The 12348-nt window shown below is 38.8% G+C and overlaps 1 protein-coding gene across 19 annotated transcripts in view; it reads right to left on the bottom strand.

The window, feature by feature from the left end:
* KLF12 (KLF transcription factor 12) overlaps positions 1-12348 on the bottom strand; it is a 653112-nt gene that overhangs the window by 23167 nt on the left and 617597 nt on the right. For 18 of the 19 annotated variants that reach the window (XM_078347015.1, XM_078347211.1, XM_078347076.1 and 15 more), the window contains one exon: positions 6803-6960. The exons of the other annotated variant lie outside the window; for it this stretch is intronic. In XM_078347015.1, coding sequence (XP_078203141.1) covers positions 6803-6960 — 158 coding nt within the window. The remainder of the gene's footprint in view (positions 1-6802; positions 6961-12348) is intronic. 19 annotated transcript variants of the gene reach the window in all.

Below are 12348 nucleotides of genomic sequence, written 5' to 3'. Positions count from 1 at the left end.
GTGGCTGCAGGAATCACTGATGCCTGAATGGTATTTGCTTGTACTGCACTGTAGATATTACTAGAGCATTAATTTTTTTAGAAAATAGAGAATTCTAAACAGCAAAACCAAATTCACAAAATTAGTTTCTTCTAAAATTCAAATGCAACTCAGTTAATAAGCAATAGAATTCTTAACATGAGGGAATCTGTAGTGCATAATTGTTTTGTATAGCACAGATTTAAATGACCATATTAATTTAAATGGCAATGCATATTCATTTAAGTGCTAATATTTATTTATGAATATAAATATTTAAATACTCTGTAAACTGCTTCATGTACAGAGACTCACAATTCAGACAGTGGATATAAATAATTAACCTGCTGACAATAATGTGTATGTGATGGCTGAGATATATTTTTTCCTTTTTAACGTGCCTGATTAAGCACAGGCAGGTGTTAATAAACTCATTTAAAAATTCCTGGTCATATCTTCATGCTATTATCCGAACTGCACATTCATGAAAATATACTTATTTTTAAATTTAGAAAGGCACTCCTCAGCATTTCTTTTTCTACTGTAAATTCTTTGCTAATATCTAGAAAATGTTCCTCTTTGAAATACCTAAAAATGTTTAAATTACTGTCACAGTCATAAATAAAAAGACGGCTGATCAGGTACTTATATGGTACAAAAAGATCAAGCATTAAATGTGAAATTAACTTTCTAAAGGGAAGTTTCTCACTGATACTTACTCCCCTCCCATAGCGTGCATGGCTCTCGTAAGTCAAATGTTAAAATGCCAAACTCCAATTTAATTGTTATTGGTCACACACGAGTAACTTGCTCAATATGCCTGAAGCAAAGGGAAGGCTAAGAAGATATTTACTAAGAGCATGCAAACCAAGCTGATTCCCTATAGATCTAGCTTTGATTTCATTTTGGACACTGTTATAAAATCTTACACATAATTATAAATCAGAAGTCAGTGTGGGCTCATTTTGAACTAGTTACAGAAAATCAAGTGAATTTCACTCTTTTAAAAAAAAATGTTATTTGACTGGTAATAGTTCAAGGATGCTACGCCTGTACATAGTAACTATCTCTCTGCTGAGTGGATGAATGGATTTGACATATCTTGGTTTTGGGCAGGTGTTTCACAAGGAAATTTCGATGTAGCTGTGAGACAGAGAAATGTGAGCTGGAAATAGGGGAGCTAGGTGGATTTTGGATACTGTTTAAAGAATTAAGATGCAACTGAATGGAGGCCTCTCAGATCATGTCTTAGGGTTTTCCTTGAACCCATCCTATTCAATCATTCATCAATTATCTGGTACAGATGGAGAAGCTGAAACAGAGAGCAAAATTAATAAAAGCAAAGTGGGTGGGGAGAACTTTCAAGTCATTTCAATTTATTAGAAAAAGAGCCCAAATCAAGAAAATGAATACAAATAATTATTTCTTAGGCTTGAAAAAGTATGTGCAACCTTCAGAATAATGATTCTGTCCTCTATTTCCAGCCTGTGCCTCAACACTTTCAGTGATCAGAAGCACACTACTTCCAAGCAAAACCATCAGCTCCAACCACATATGTAACACTGCATTTATAAGAAATTATAGGTACAAGAAATCTTTACCTATAATTCCTTATAAACGCAATGTTATATATATGGTTGGAGCTGATGGCTTTTAAAAGAAAGAAAAAAAATTTCTTTCTTTTAAAAGAAATCTATTATAGGTACAAGGAATAGACAAGATACAGTTGTCAGTGTTGATTTAGATAACCTAATAGAGTAAACTGCTAAAAAACTTAATATTATTTTGCATATACAGGCATATCTTATTTTACTGCACTTTACTGGATTTTGAAGATATTGTGTGTGTGTGCCTGTTCCACACATTAAAGTTTTGTGGCAATCCGATGTCGAGCAAGTGTGTCGGTGCCATTTTCCCAATAGCATGTGCTCACTCTGCATCTCTGTGTCACACTTGGGTAATTCTCGTAATATTTCAAACTTCTATTACATTTCTTATGGTGATCTGTGATCAGTGATCTTTTGATGTTTCTACTGTAATTGTTTTGGGGTTCCATGGACTGTACCCAAGATGGCAAACTTAATGGATAAATGTTGTGTGTGTTGTGACTGCATTACTGACCAGCTGCTACCCCATCTCACTCCCTCTTCTTGAGCTCCCCCCCGTTCCTTGAGACACAACAACATCGAGATTAGGCCAGTTAGTAACCCTGCAATAACCCCTAAGTGTTCAAGCAAAAGGAAAAGTCATATATCTTTCACTTCGAATCAAAAGCTATAAATGATTATGCTTAGCAAGTCAGGCACGTCAAAAACTGAGACAGGCTGGAAGCTAGGCCTCTTGAGCCAGTTAGCCAAGTTGCGAAAGCAAAGGAAAAATTCCAGAAGGAAATTAAAATGTTATTCCAGTTAATACACAAATGATAAGAAAGCCAAACAGCCTTACCGCTGATTTGGAGAAATTTTGAGTGGTCTGGATGGAAGATCAAACCAGTTACCGTATTCCCTAAAGCTAAAGCCTAACCCACAGCAAGGGCCTAACTCTTCAATTCTATGAAGGCTGAGAGAGGTAAAAAAGCTACAGAAGGAAAGTCAGAAGCTAGAGAAGGTTGGTTCACAAGGCTTAAGGAAAGAAGAAAGAAGCTGCGTCCATAACATATAAGTATAAGTGCTGATGTAGAAGCTGCAGCAAGTGATCCAGAAGATCTGGCTAAGATCACTGATGCAGGCAGCCATATCAAACTACAGATTTTCAGTGTAGACGATACAGCCTCCTATTGAAAGAGGATGCCATCTACAACTTTCCAAGCTAGAGAGGAGAGGTCAATGCCTAGCTTTAAAGCTTCGAAGCACAGATTGACTCTTGTTAGGGGCTAATGGAGCCAGTAACTACGTTGAAGCCAAGGCTCATATACCATTCTGAAAATCCTAGGGTCCTTAAAGAATTATGCTAAATCTGCTTGTGCTGCATAAATGTAACAACAAAGCCTGGATTTTTACAGCATGGTTTACTGAATGTTAAGTCCAATGTTGAGGACTACTGCTCAGAAAAAAAGATTTCTTGAGAAATATTACTGCTCATTGACAATGCACCTGGTCACCCTAGAGCTCTGATGAGATGTATAAGGAGATGGGTGTTGTTTTCCTGCATTCTTCCGCCCATAGATCAAGGAGTCATTTTGACTTCTAAGTCTTATCATTTAAGAAATACATTTCATAAGACTATAGCTTCATAGCTAGTGATTCCTCTTGTGAATCTGGGCAAAGTAAATTAAAAAACCTCTGGAGAGGATTCATTCTACATGCCATTATGCACATTTGTGATTTATGATAAGTCAAAAATCAACATGAACAGGAATGTGGAATTAGTTGATTCAGTCCTCATCAATGGCTTTGAGGGATTCAAGACTTCCATGGGGGAAGGAATTGCAGAAGTGGTAGAAACAGCAGGAGAATTAGAATTATAAGTGGAGCCTGATGATGTGACTGAATTCTTGCAAGCTCATGATAAAACCTGAATGAATGAGGAATTACTTCTTATGGATGAGCAAAAAAAGTGATTCTTGAAATGGAATATATTCCCGGTGAAGATGCTGTCAACACTGTTGAAATGACAATGACGGATTTAGACGTTTATACGAATTTAGTTGATAGCATTAGAAGATTGACTACAATTTAGAAAGAAGTTCTACGGGTGGGTAAAATGTTATCAAACAGCATCACATGCTACAGGGAAATCTTTTATGAAAGAAGAGTCCACTCACGTGGCAAATTTCATTGTTGTCTTATTTTAGAAAATTTCCACAGTAACTCCAACCTCAGCAACTACCACCCTGATCACTTATCAGCCATCAACACAGAGGCAAGACCCTCCACCAGCCAAAAGGCTCAGACGGACTATTAGTACTTGTTGGCAACAAAGTGCTTTTTAATTAAGATATGTACTTTTTTTAGACAATGCTATTGCCCAGTTGAGTATAGTGTAAACACAACTTTTAAATGTAATAGGAAAACAAAAAAATTGTGTGGCTTGCTTTACTGTGATATTTACTTTCCTGGGGTGGTCTGGAACTGAACTCACAATATCTTTGGGGTACACATGTATTGAGAGAAGTCCATTCACAGGATGTCTTCCCTCAATCTGTGGTATCAAAACTTGAAGGGACACAATGATCAGTTGGAGACATGGCTGAGAAAACTAGAGGTGTTTGATTTGGAGAATTAAGACGCTAGTTGGTTCGTGACAGTGTTGAGAGGAGCCCCGGGGCTAGAGAGTGAAAATTACAGCGTTATCATTAGAGCCATTCTGCTCAACCAGAAGGTTTCCAGATCTAAACAGCACCGTAAGAGACTATTGGACTTTGTAAGAGAAGAACTCTGCCTTCAGATTGTGTTGCAGAAGAATAAGTGATCACTCAGAGCATTTAAAGAGAGTTGGTTAAATTACTAATGTGGGAACAATAGCCAGAAGTGTAAAAGACATAGTAACAGCTGCAATCACCCAGTCGTTAAGAAGAAATTCTTAAAAATACACGTAAGTATGCAGAAAACTGCATAGCAGTGACTCGCTCTCTGTGAGGTATGACATGCAAAGGGTTCCCCTACTTAGGAAACACTAGACTGTAACATATAAAGTCCATTCTGACCCTTAGAGTCCATGATTTCATTGTATTAATAAGCCAAGCTAATTAATTCTGCTTTAGCACAGCATGCAAGCTTTAGATTGCTTTGAATGATAATGCATACATGGTATCTCCTCTGCTCTCATGGTATATGTTAGAACCTGTAAGAAAAAATCCTATAATGCCATGGAGTTAAATCCTTTAATAGTACCTGATTAAAAATTTCCCTCCCCTTCACTGTTCATCCCTTGGGTAAGAGGAATGGAGGTATCTGTGTGAAAATGAGGCTAATATGCATTCCAGAAAGCTCAAAGAGAATAGGAATAACTCAAAATATGTGCTGATTCAGTACAGAAAGCCATTTTTAAAAACAGAAATGCTCCTATAAAAAGTGAGTAATATGGCCTAATCATACTTCCTGCTGTGATCTGTGCTATCTACTGGTAGAATGTTTTATGCTTATTCAATTTCCATGTCTTTACACTCATTCTTTGCCTTAATAATAAAGAAACTGACTTAAAAACAGAGCATAAGAAACAGAAAAAAACCTCTCATTAAGAAGCTCATAATCATAGAGAAGAATCTAGAATAAGTAGAAAAAGGACCCTGGGTGCAGTGGCTCACACCTGTAATCTCAGAACTTTGAAAGGCCAAGGTGGAAGGACCACTTGAGCCCAGGTCTTCAAGACCGGCCTGGCCAACATAGTGAGACCCTGCCTCTAATTAAGTAGGAAAGGAAAAAGAATAGAGAGCAGAGAGGGAACATGGGCTAAATGGAAAAGGGTGCTAATTTCAATTATTTTGACACCTAAGCTGGGAAGCAGTTTACAGGGTACAGTTCTTTTCATATGTCTGAGACGGGAATCTGTTACATGTGAAATTTCCACTCAGTGGCAGATGCTGTCAAGGAAAGACACTGGACGGGACTTGGCTGCTGTGAGGCGTGCTTTACTGGGAATGTGTGAATGAGTTTTCCTGCTCTATCAGCTTCTTTGGGCTTCACACAGTCCACTCACCACTTTCTAAAAAAGAGGTGGTGGAATTATGGCGCCCTCCTCTTATCTTCAGTCTCTTGCCAGGGCCTTCCACTGGGGGCATCCAGGAGAAACAGAAAGCCCAGGAGGCCAGAGGATGCCAGCTGAGGGACACAGAAGGCAGAGGATGGGGTGGGCAGGGGCTAAGTGCAGTCACCAGTTCATTTTCTAGACGGATGGGTGAACAGTGGCAAAGGCAGTTAATCAATTGTGTTATCAATTTCCGATTCTGTAAACTGTCAATACTAAAACTCCTCTCCTGATTTATAAAAAAAGCCAGTGTGAATCAAATGGAGTTATGCCTGAGTGTTTGTAAAAACTTCCACAATGCTACATATATGTGTATATGTCATTTTTTATTCTTCAGTTGTTTACCTATTTGCTATTTGGGAGAGATTTTTGTTGTTCTTGTTGTTGTGTTTGTTTTTGAGATGGAGTCTCGCTCTGTCACCAGGCTGGAAGTGCAGTGGTGCGATCATCCGCTCACTACAACCTTGCCCCTCGTTACATGGCGAGGCAAGCTATTCTCCTGCCTCAGCCTCCCGAGTATCTGGGAGTACAGGCACGCACCACCATACCCAGCTAATCATTGTATTTTTAGTAGAGACGAGGTTTCACCGTGTTGGCCAGGATGGTCTCAATCTCTTGCCCCCATGATCTGCCTACCTCAGCCTCCCAAAGTGCTGGGATTACTAGCGTGAGCCACAGCACCTGCCCGGGAGATAATTTTGAGAAGAGAAAAAAGCATGATCTGAAGGAATGGATAAAATACTAACTTTAAGAGAGAGAATAATTTTGCTCAGTTTCTTCTTTGATGCACCATGCGGACATTTTAAAAACTGATAGACTCTATAATGATGACATGGTGATACTGATTATGAGAAAGACTACCAGATCACTGTGTTTCCAACATTTTAAAAGCTCAAATACTTTATTGGTTTCTGAAGTTCACTAAGACTTAAGCCTTTTTCAACACAGAGAGAGAGAGAGAAAGACATTCTGCCTAGAAGGAGGGAACTGGACTTGAGATGTACACAGGACGAATGAGTACGAAAGGCTCCCGAGGTGAGTGGCCGGTGCTTTACAGACTCCCACTGGCTCACAGGTGAGAAGCCCTGCACAGCTGTACCTGTATGTGTCCTCCGGTGAGCCTTCAGGTGAGAACTTTTTGTGTACACTTTGTTGCATCCCTCAAAATCACATCTGTGGATACGCCGTTTTCTGGAGTCTGGGGATTCAGACCGTCTCTGGCGTCTTGTGCTCTCAATACTAAATGGTGAAATTGAACTGGAAAAAGAAAAAGTGGAGTTACATGGTGAGATGCACAGCACCCCATTTTGGTTCTAGTGGCATGGGAGCATTGTCTCAGGCACTACAGCTTCACAGACTCAAGGCCACCATGACCACGGTTCCTGCTACCACTTTCTCGGGCAGATCTCACTTTTTGAATCCTGAAAGGCAGGCAGCATGAGTTATGTCTGGTGAAATACTCCAAGTGAGAGAAAGGCAGGTTTAGAACAACAATAACAACAACTGAAAGTAAATGAAAGCAGTGGTCGGTGAGTGTATCCTCATTATCAGAACAAACAATCTGGTAGGGGTAAATTACCATCTCACAGATTTGAATTTCTGAATATCCTGATAGCGAAGATTTTAAGAAGCCTTGCTATAGACAAATGACAAAGTGACACATTTAATAAGTAACCAGAGGGTCTGCACTGCATGTGACAACACATAAACTCCTGTAAAAGCACAAGGAACATTTCAAAACAAGTGAGGTCAGGCTGAAAGAAGTGACATCAGTAACATGAATCATGACAAGCTCTTTCAGTTTGGTGAAGCACACCTGACATTTAACTTTTCTCACTGGAGTTTCTTTGTGGTGAGGAACAACGTGCACTGTCTTTAAAGATTAGCTGTACCACCATTATTAAAAACAGTTCTAACTATGAAACGTGGCCCTGACTTGCATGTTGTTTCATCTGAATGCCCCAGTAGAAAAACAGGATTAGTCTGTAACGTCAGGTAATTGATTAACATGTACTTTAAAAAATCTTAATCTCTTTTGATTCAGACAGAAACAATATGACTCATCTTTTTTAGTTATCCATGACGTTCTTTAAAATTACAGCGAGATACCATTTAAAATGCAGTCACTCGTATTTCTACTCCACAAAATTTACCACAGTTAATATTTTGACATGTTTTCTTCCAGGTTGTTCACATTTTGATGCTTTTAAAAATTAGTTGTTATTAGTAAATCACCTCTTTTAAAAGTAGAACATTACCGATAAAAATCAATTCCCCCCTAGTTTTCCACCATGATCCTGGCCCTCTCTCCTCCTTCCAGGGAAAAGTCTCTATCCTGAGTTTTCTTTACATCTTTCCAATTCTTTTAAATTATGTTTACCTATACATAGCTGCATTTACAGACATGCATTGTGTGTTTTTAAAGTCAGATAAATAATATCATGCTGTTTATATCATTCTGCAAATTGTTTTATTCCTATTTTTTATTCAACATTTAACATTTGAAATTTATTGAAATAAATGCCATAATTCACTTATTTGAAGTGCTATATACTTACAACTTATCAATTTTTAAGATCTTTTAAAAAATATTTTAACCATCTCTAAAATCAGAATGCTTCTCACAATTGATGGCTTATAATTTTACTGGCATATTTTTTTATTAGTGGTACATAAAGTAATGGTGCATTTTACAATTGATGACATTTCAATTTAGATCAGGCGTCAGTGAACTTTTTCTGTAAAGGGCTTGATAGTAAATATTTTATTTCAACACTGAGGGCCACACGGTCTTATAATGTAACTAATCAATTTTACAACTGTATCATGAAAGCCAGCTATAGATTATATATAAACAAACGAATGTAGTTATGTTCCAATAAAACTCCATTTACACAAACAGTGGGCCGGCCAGGCACAGTGGTTCAAGCCTGTAATCCCAGCACTTTGGGAGGCTGAGGCAGGAGAACTGCTTGAGCCCAAGAATCTGAGACCAACCTGGGCAAGAAGGAGAGACCCTATCTCTACAAGACAAATAAACAAACAAATCAAGAGTGGGCTGTATTTTCTCCATGCTATGGAGAAAACTATGCTGTAGCTTGCCGACTATGGAGTTAGATGAAATATGGTGGGAGTCCAGTGAATTTTCATTGCAGAGTTTAAAAAATCCATTTCTCAAGTGATGGACATAGAGACGACTTCTAATTTGCACTTTTAAATTGCTTCAGTGAATTTTTTTCTGAAAGTCTCTTTCTGCATACAAGTCTTAAGTTTTCAGCATACTCTGTCCCTTTTACTAATAAATCAGGCAAACAAAGCTTTATGTTACGTAAGGTCAAATATAAATGATATTTATCTACCTGTGTCTCTAACAGTTTTGTGCAAGATCTGCATTAGTAGAATGAAAGAAAATACGTTACATATGGCCAAGCCACTTTTTTTTTCAGCTTTCTTATCAATGTGGATTTGTGGTTTTCCACATAATTGACTCACAGTTACAGGGATTGGAGTCTGTCATGAAAGGAGTCAAAACAGTGTGACTGGCCTGCCTCATGTAAGAACAGCTGTAGTCACCCCTGACAAGGTACATTTTTATCACTGGGTTTGATTCCCATGAACAAGTAAGACTCTGAGGCGATAAGAGAGCAACAGTAATTCATTTCTGGAATAGGTAGTCATGGGAATAAATATTGATCTTGGTCCTTCCTTTCTGTTCCTAAAGAAGTCATTCGTAGTGTTGTACAATGTTTAACATCTTTTAAAAGTGAGAAAATGATACAGTATTTGTTTACCTGCAAGTTATAATGTAAAGTCTATAATAAGAACACTTTTTTTGTATAATGTTTTCTACACATGAATATGTAGAAGTCTAAATGTATGCATAAACCCACACGTACAGGTTTTTGCTGAGTTTCGTTGACTTTAGCTATTTATCTTGCTATTGGTATATATGGAGAAAAGTTAAAAAAAAAAAAAAAGACAAACAACCAAAAAAGAACCCCTGAAATCAGAACTCAGTCAATAGTGAATGTTTCTTTAGGGACCAGTGAAGTAATCCTGTACCACAGCCCATCAACCACTTAAATATACAGCAGGCAGAGAAACAAAAGCAAAGGCTACAGAAGGCCATGAAATTGCTTCACTGTGAATTTTGAATTTACATCAAAATGATGACAGGTGGATTGTCTTAATGCTACAGGATCTCATTCCTGGTTTTCCTCATTCTAAAATGAAATGTTGGCTGGGTGTGGTAGCTTATGCCTGTAATCCTAGCACTTAGGGAAGCTGATGCAGGTGGATTGCTTAGCTCAGGAGTTCAAGACCAGCCTGGGCAACATGTTGAAACCCCATCTCTACCAAAACATACAAGAATTTGCCGGGCGTGGTGGCTCACGCTTGTAATCCCAGCACTTTAGGAAGCTGACCTAGGCAGATCCCTTGAGCTCAGGAGTTCAAGACCAGCCAGGGCAACATGGTGAAACTCTGTTTCTACAAAAACATACAAAAATTAGCTGGGCGTGGTGGCACATGCCTGTAGTTCCAGCTACCTGGGAGGCTGAGGTGAGAGGATTCCTTGAGCTGGGGAGGCGGAGGTTGCAGTGCGCCAAGATCACGCCACTGTACCCCAATCTGGGTAAAAGAGCAAGACCCTGTCTCAAAAAAAAAAGTGAAGTGAAATGTTTTAGAATACTGTGAAGAACAAATACCTAAAGGTATCTGTACAATAAAAATAATTTTTAAAAAGGATATATGCAATGAATAATTGTACCTAGTAAAGCTGGCTTTGAAATGACATTTAATGGGTAGATTTTTCCCCTTGGTTCCCCTTTCTAAAAGTCAGAGATATCCTCAGATGTCAAAGAATCCAGAGCTAAGCTATGCCTTTCAGAAATGTAGAGTTGATCTCTTTGTGGAAAGGTAGGAAGGTTAAGTGAAGCTGAGATAAAAGGGAACCAGAACCTGAAGACACAGGAAAAGGAGAGGTCAGTCCAAGCTCCAAGAGCGCTGCTGTTGTGTTGGGATCCCCAGCATAAATCCACAGCTGGCGAGCACTGCAGGTGGACAACAACCATGGACTGGGGTTTGTCTGAGCCAAGTCCATGGTTGGAAAGGTGTCAGTCAAGGTACTGGTATCAAGTAATTTTGTATTTCTAGAACCTAGAATATTGTGGGCATTAAAAAAAAGATGTTTGCTAAATAGAATGAATGAAGGCATTAAGCCTGGTATTCCTGATTTTTAATTTTATAATTAACTTATTCTTAATTGGTTAATTAATCCTCACTAGGATCCTTTGATTATAAGTCTTCAGACAATGGGCACTCAATTCCACGCTCCTCACCCATTTCCCTGAGTTTCTTTTTTTTGACACAGCGTCTTGGTCTGCCACCTAGACTGGTGGCCGAGGTGACATGATCATAGCTCACTGTACCCTTGAACTCCTGGACTCCAGTGATCCTCCCACTCAACCTCCTGAGTAGCTAGGATTACAGGTATATGCCACCATGCCTGCCTAACTTTTTAATTTTTTTGTAGAGTTGAGGTTTTACTTTGTTGCCCAGGCTTATCTTGAACTCCTGGCTTCAAGTGATCCTGCCCCAGTCTCCCAAAGTCCTAGGATTACAGACATGAACCACCACTCCTGGCCAAGTTTCATATATTCAATGCTACACAAAGTGGCTAGTGATTAACCATTAAAAACACATAGATATAAATGTCTCTGTTATTTCCTCTAAGTTCAAGAGCAGCGCATTCTAAAGCATTGCTTACAATTAAAATTTTCAGTGGGAAGCCACTGATAAATATGTAGGATGCTGGTGAACGAAAGAACGATAGTATTTCTTTTGACCCTAATACGCGTCTAGATTAGTTGGAAAAAGTGAAGGAAAGACCCTTACTGCTGGCAATATTATCTTGCCCCATCTCACTGAGAGCTGTCCATAAGAAGGGGTGTTGGTAACAGAACAGCTGTCATGACACTGGGTGTTTTCACTCTGCCTTACCTATGCTTTCTGAGCAACATGCCCTTTGTTTAGAGAGTACTTGAAGAATCCTCACAGGCATGAAACCTGACTCCTGTGCTTCAAAAACTGGCCTTATTTTATAGAATGGGAATTGCAAGTAACTACTGCAAACACCAGTAGCGCATTCTTTGAATAATCTTTAGTAATAAGCTTGGTATGATGAAAATGGTTGAAGTAAAACGGTTGTTACTGTGTTCCCAAATTCCATACTAAATACATCTGTACAGCCCCAAAGAATAACAACTAAAGGCCACTTCTTTCCCCAGAAGGTTAGACCATTTAGAGTAGTGAATGAACACTCGAGGGGGCCCCACAGGTGCCACATTGGTGATAATTAGATCTAGAGAGAACAGATGAGTGAATCATGACTTTGCTTGCACAATAGTCCCACTTGGAATGGCAAGTTAAATTAGACTTAAACCCAGAGAGGCTCAAAAAGTCACAGCCAAGAACAGCTCTATTTAAATAGAAGGCGCCGCATGGCTGCCATGAAAGAAATGAGGGTTAACTGTAATCAGCCGGTGACAAAAGACCATTCCTCATGTGTGACCTTAGCATGATGAGATGTCCTTCACTGAAATTGGAGTTTTTATAGCCTTAAAAAAATTAAAAAGGCCAGGACAA

Source organism: Callithrix jacchus, chromosome 1, assembly GCF_049354715.1.
Source record: "Callithrix jacchus isolate 240 chromosome 1, calJac240_pri, whole genome shotgun sequence".
Taxonomy (NCBI): Eukaryota; Metazoa; Chordata; class Mammalia; order Primates; family Cebidae; genus Callithrix; species Callithrix jacchus.
This window is presented reverse-complemented; position numbering and strand designations above follow the sequence as displayed.